This window comes from Chinchilla lanigera, unplaced genomic scaffold, assembly GCF_000276665.1.
Source record: "Chinchilla lanigera isolate Chin_1 unplaced genomic scaffold, ChiLan1.0 scaffold00005, whole genome shotgun sequence".
Classification (NCBI taxonomy): Eukaryota; Metazoa; Chordata; class Mammalia; order Rodentia; family Chinchillidae; genus Chinchilla; species Chinchilla lanigera.
In genome coordinates this window covers 40,040,228-40,046,246 of record NW_004955406.1, presented here as the reverse complement: position 1 = coordinate 40,046,246, position 6,019 = coordinate 40,040,228, and the positions used below count along the sequence as shown (strand labels likewise).

The window sequence follows — 6,019 nt, the reverse complement described above, 5'->3', positions numbered from 1 at the left end:
GGAGGAGGGAACATGTGAGGGGAACAGAAGGGGGGCAGACAAGAGTCAGGACACACAGCCCCACCCCCACCCCCTGTCTCAGCAGTCAGAGTGATGAGGCCAATTCAGTTCCTACCTCTCTGAACCACAGAAAAAAGACCGGAGACAATTGACCTGATGAATCAGGGAAAGGTTCTTCTCCTCCCTCAATTACAGGCAATAAGGCAATTTAATGACAGTCTTCAAGGCTGTGAAGGGCTCAGAGAGAAAGCAAGATGAGTGCCTCTTTCTTCCTTTTTCTAGAAAAGATAAAGAATTGGGTTTCTATTGTAGCAGGAGGGAACAGGCCCGATCTAGGAAGTTATGGATCTGTGCAGACCCAGCAGGCAGAGGAGAAGTGCATGGTCCCAGGCCTCAGAAAGAAGGGCTGAACCTCAGAGTCTCGGGGACCTGAAGATCTGACCCTGTATCCCCCAACCCACCCTTACAAACTACATTCCACCTCTGTTGTCTCCAGACTTCTCTCAAGCAAACCTGAGATTGAGAATCCTGACACTTCCAACCCAAGAAGTCCCTTCCTTCCACCGAATGGGATCCTCCCTTCCTGACCTTACTGGTCCCACCTCCTCCAGGAAGCCCTCCTGAGGATGCTCACCTAGCACGAACTCAGAGTTGATGGCCCTGTGCAGGCTGTGTCAATCACACTTGCCCGTTCTAAGTGTTTGGGCGTATCCCTCCGCCAGGAGCCTCCAAGCACAGAGGCCTTCTCTCTGCCAGGGCTCAGCCTCTAGCACCTGGCCCTGATGCAGTGCCTGACCTCATCCCTGTTCTTTCTCTCTGCCTTGGCCTTGGGGCATTCCTAGGACCTGCCTCTTACCAGGATGAACTCACTGGCTTCCTGGCAACTACTGCTCTTCCTCTGTGTCACCTCCTTGGGAGAACCCCTGGCGAAGGTGGCACCTGTGCAGAATCTTAGACCCACAGGTATGCACTGTCAGGGAGAAGGGTGCAGGAGCAGGTGGGTTGTTGCAAATGGCCCCTAGGCCGCTGCTGGGAGCTGACGCGAGAGCATCTCGTGGAGAAGTCTGGTGAACTCTGCCAGTCAGGGACCACTTACCATGGTCATGGGCATCAGGGGGCTCACCCAGCATGGGTGCCTCATCCACCAAGCTTCTTCATGGCTCTCACGCTGTTCTCTGTTCCACTTCTGTGTGGATGTTGGGAGGAACATGATATGCAAGTTTATCAGTGACTCAGATCCTTTCTAAGGGACTTGAATAAAGAACTTAAACACATGACAGATTCTTAATATCTGCCAACCTCATGAATTCCCTGGGGAAAATGAGACCCATAGAGGTAGAGAGTCTTCTCCAAAGTCAGCCAAATACTACAGAAGCCCAGCAGGTGCCAGAGCGCACCCCCAAGAGTGTATCTGCTATGTGCCACGAGCTACAGTGTGCTGGTTCCCGAGTCATGAGTGCGGACTCAACACTTCTTGGTTGTCAGCTCTCTGAGGAAACTAGAACCTGTCACTTAGGCTTCCTGGACCTCAACTCCTACCATGGAACTTAAGGCTTGTTCTGCATATTTGATCCCATAGTCCATGGCCACAGAATATCTTAAAGCAAAGACCAGGTGTCTCCTGCCAAGAGTGTCATCTTACTGGGATGATGCTCCATGGTGAAAGCCTTTAGGCAAGGCCACACAGGCAGCCTGAGCAGTGGTCTCACGGCTGGTTTGGTGTGCAGCTGGGATCCTCCTGCCTATCTCAGCAGGGCCCTGGGCAAGGTGGGCTGGGCAGCTGAGACAGACTGTTATTAACTCAGGACACTGAAACCTTCAACACACACATTAACTCCAGCACACGCCCACTCGAGTCCACTAATCTCTCACCACAATTGGCTGTCTACTCTGAGCTATTGCCCTATTTTACTGCCAACAAGTATAGTGAATTTAATAAGCCTGTGTGGGAAGTGCCCTCCAAATTAGCCTTGTTAACCCTCAGTACGAAGGGCACACATTATACCTGAGCTGGGGGAAGTGAGCCAGTTAAGGCGACCTAGATAATCTCTGGTCTTCACTGAGTCCTGATGTAGCTCATCAGGGGGTTACAATTATTGTTACCAGGCAGCAAGACTGGACCACAGGTGTGTGTGGGCCCAATGGCCTTGGCGCCACTTTCTTGACTTGTGTGACTACAATGTTGTCATTAACTCTTATATATCTAACAAGCATTTACTGAGGCCCTACTGTGTGCAGGGCACTATTTCGAGCATTCTGGTAGAGAGACCAAGGAACAAGGCCCCACCAGTAGCTCCCAGTCCAATTGGGGGCCAACCGGGGAGGGAACCCAGAAGAAGGACAGAGCTGAGCGTCCCCCAAATACTTTGGTCTTCTTGCTTTCCAAACTCCGTGCTCTTTGCTTCCTAAAACAATTTAACATAAAAGCTATTTAGGTAAGTCCAGCAAACACGCAGAAGCAAACCCATGTTGCAGGTGGGAGAAGCCAACGACCTATAACCTCCCAAGCCAGGATAGCTAGGACAGCAGTGCGCTCTGCACCAACCTCGCTTAGCGCTGAGCTTTCCAGAGGTCTAGGGCGCGAGGCTAAGTGCAGGGTGGAAGTTTCAGCGGGTGCCCCAAAGCCTTTTTCCTGGCCCCACAAGCTCACCTCCCTGTGCTCTCTGTTCTAGGACAGAGGCTGGGAGCCCTGGCCCTCATGGCCCCCTCGGCTCAGGGCCTGCGGTGTTCGGAGGAGAAGCCCCAGTCTGCCGGGCCGCGCCCTCGGGGGGCCTCGCTGTGCCCACCCGGCGAGAGTGAGAGATCGGTGGAGCCCGCGCGGCCCGGCCTGTGCATCGGACGCAGCCGCCTGATCCCCGCACCGCGGGGCGCTGTGCTGGTGCAGCGCGAGAAGGACCTGTCCGCCTACAACTGGAACTCCTTCGGCCTGCGCTACGGCAAGCGGCAGGCGGCACCGGGCAGCTGCGGGGGCGGCGGCGCGCGGGGCTGAGCACGCAGGTGCAAGTGCAGGTCCGGGCCTTGAACTTCAGACCTCAGCCCGCGCCAGTGAGCAGGGCTGCGGGGCAACGGGGCGGCCCTGGATAAAACAGAATAAAAGAATGCTGCTGACTCAGCAAGTGTGATTTTTGGAGTCTTTGCAAGCAAAGCCGATGGGCTTGCTCTTTCTCTCTTCCATTAGATCTTTCGCTGGTGTTAAGATGTCTGTGGGGCCGTCAAGGGCAGTACTTCTCAAACTACATGTAGTGAGCCAAGCTGATTGTTACCCAGGCTGTTGTAGCTCAGTACTCAAAAAAAATTTTTTTCTGCTCTATGTGAGTCATCCTGGGTACAGATCAAGAAAGTCAGGCGTGGTGGTACATGCGCACCTGTGACCCCAGCACTTTGGGAGGCTGAGGCAAGAGGATCACAAGTTCAAGCCCAGCCTGAGCAACTTAGTGACTTAGTGACCCTGTCTAAAAAAGGAAAGAAAGAAAGAAAGAAAGGAAGGAAGGAAGGAAGAAAGAAAGAAAAGAAAAGAAAAGAAAAGAAAAGAAAAGAAAAGAAAAGAAAAGAAAAGAAAAGAAAAGAAAAGAAAAGAAAAGAAAAAAGATTGCTAGGATGTAGCTCAGTGTAAAGTAGCTTGGCTCATTCCCAAGAAAAAAAATAGTCAGTTAGAAGGGGACATTCTTGGGGGACCAATACTTGGAGAGAACAAATTTCAGTAGGAAAGAAAAGGGTTTCTCATTAGGAAAACCTCAGGAAATCCACCCTCCCACCCACAAGACAACTCAGCCCTATTTGACAGCCTCAGGGTTCTCCTACTCCACTTGGTCTGGGAGGGAAATGTTCTTTCCCAGAGGAATAGTGGGGCCCACCCCCATACTGTGAAGCACCACAGTCCTCTACCCATCACAGAATTCAGGACTCTGCAGGCTGGAGGCAGAGCTGGGTTGCTATGGTAATGAGATAGGCTGCCATGGGAACGGACGACCTGCCCCCACCCCTATCTTTACCCTTGAAACTACCCTCCAGGAGCTCTCAAATTTCCCATACTGCAGTGAGCTCATGTCATAGCAAGTCGTGACGGCATGATGCTGTTGATAATTCAGAAAGGCATTTCATCCTTGAACAGCCCCCGGGTATGTGTGTACCTCTCAGAGAGGAGTCCTAAACTCAGCACCTATCCTGTTAAGCAAGTTATTCCCCTAGCCCCTTGAACCAAGCCTTTCTTTGGTGAAGCCTATGGGTAGGAAGAGGGTGGTGGGTTTCTGAAATCTGCTCTTAGCCAGCTTGAGTTTTACAAAACTCCTGGGGACCTCCTCTGCCTCTCCACACAGCCTTAAGTCTAGGCAGATCAGGAGGGGGCTGCTTTGGGGGCTGACCAGGGGACCATGTTCTCTGCCTGTCTGTGAAGGTGTGTGAGAGGGGAACATGGGAGACTGCATGCAAGTTCACAGCCTGTGCCTATAGGACCTTGTATGTGGCATGAACCAGTCCCAGCTCATTTCAGGCCTTGCCAGGTACCACTGCAACTGAGTGTCCCCATCTGCTCTAGCTGGTAGAGAGCCCTGGCTTCTGCAGACAGCTGAAAGGGAGCTGGTTGCTTGTTGTCCCAGAACTGCTACCTACAGACTCTGGGTTTCCCAGTTCTTGGGGCTTTCTGAGGAACAAATGGATCTTTGGCTTCTCCAGGCTCCAGGCTAACTCTGAAGGTACCCTGATTGGAGGGTAGAGCAGGGGAAGACAGGCTGGGAACAGTCACCATATTACTTGTCCCAGGAGTCCTCAGGCCCCTCTCCAGATTTTCTGGGTGAGCTCAGAAAGCTGGGGCACCAAAGCCAAAGAGTTGCAGGCAAAGCCTCATAGGGACCCTCTGATCTACTGCCTCCTGAGGTCTGCCCAGTGTCCAAGGGTACATGGGTATGCTTGTTAGGGGAAGTTACAGTGGTTCTTTCCCTTCCCTCCTTCTTTGGTAAGTAGTGAGCTTGTCACTTGCCCCTATGGAAAGAAACGGGGGGCAGGGCTGGGGATCCAGGCAGATGTCTGCCCCTAGTATCACTCTGCACATACTCACAAGCAATGTGCGAATACCTGTGATGTGCCAAGCTCAGGGCGACCTCATTTCTTCCTCAGAACAAGTGCCTAAGACGGGCAGTGTGCTCCCCACTGTGTGGAAGAGAAACCACATGCTGGCTCTAGTGTCTCTGAAAACAGAAGATGACAGGTGGGCAACAGGGCAGGTGAGGAAGGGCACCAGGCTCTCCTCAGACTTGATGTCCCTCACCTCCCTGTGACCAGCTCTGGGCCAGGGGAAGCTGCTGACAGGGAGGGAAGGCAGGCAGTGGGGCCAAAGCCAGATGCTGGCCCTGGGCCTGAGGCTAGAGGAGAGGAGGCCTGCTCTCGGGACTGGTGACTTTGTGCTGTCACTAAAGCAAGGAACTGGGTAGGGTGACACTGACTGACACACCTGCTTCCCATGGCAAAGTCTTGGTGGGGAAAGGCTTGGATCTGCCACCCAGCCGTGCTTGAAAGGAGGAGAGACTGCGGCATGCAGGAAGATTTCGGTATTTGCAGTTAGAAAAGCGGGAATGTGTCTAACTCTTGGTTCTAGAACTTTGCAGCAACATGGTCTGGGACACAGTGCCCAAGCTCCCTGCCCAGGTTCTCTTCCAGCAGAAAAGGATAAAAAGTCCCACTTCTGACACATCTGTGTCTCCTCACTCCCTAAACCTGTATGAAACATAGAGTTAAGGATATCTAGAAGATAGAACAAAAAACCAGGAAATAAAATATTAAAAACTTAGAAAAGCAAACAGCAGTTGCAATATCTTACTAATATGAGTTCCAGGAAGAGAGAGAAAAAGAGTAGCAAAGGAAGACACAACCAAAGAATTGACACAGGACTAGACTGAGGCTGTCCTCAGCAGTAGATGGCTTGCCTGGTATGCCGAGGCGCTGGGTTTCATCCCCTGCACTGCAGAAAGAAAGGTGGGGAGAGGAGAAGGAGGGCAGGCGAGGGGAAGGGAAGGGAAGGGAAGGG

General features: G+C 52.4%; 1 protein-coding gene and 1 long non-coding RNA gene across 2 annotated transcripts; one reads left to right on the top strand and one right to left on the bottom strand.

The window, feature by feature from the left end:
- Positions 1–192: 192 nt before the first annotated feature.
- On the bottom strand, positions 193–2,732 carry LOC102018688. Its single transcript, XR_259528.1, has 3 exons — positions 2,651–2,732; positions 1,097–1,186; positions 193–278 (listed from the first exon to the last, which is right to left on the bottom strand). It is a non-coding gene; the product is annotated as an uncharacterized LOC102018688 (long non-coding RNA).
- Positions 274–3,108, top strand: Kiss1 (KiSS-1 metastasis-suppressor). Its single transcript, XM_005375288.2, has 2 exons — positions 274–963; positions 2,673–3,108. The coding sequence occupies exons 1-2, from the start codon at positions 861–863 to the stop codon at positions 2,987–2,989; spliced, it is 420 nt and encodes a 139-aa protein (XP_005375345.1). The 5' UTR covers positions 274–860; the 3' UTR covers positions 2,990–3,108.
- Positions 3,109–6,019: the final 2,911 nt, after the last annotated feature.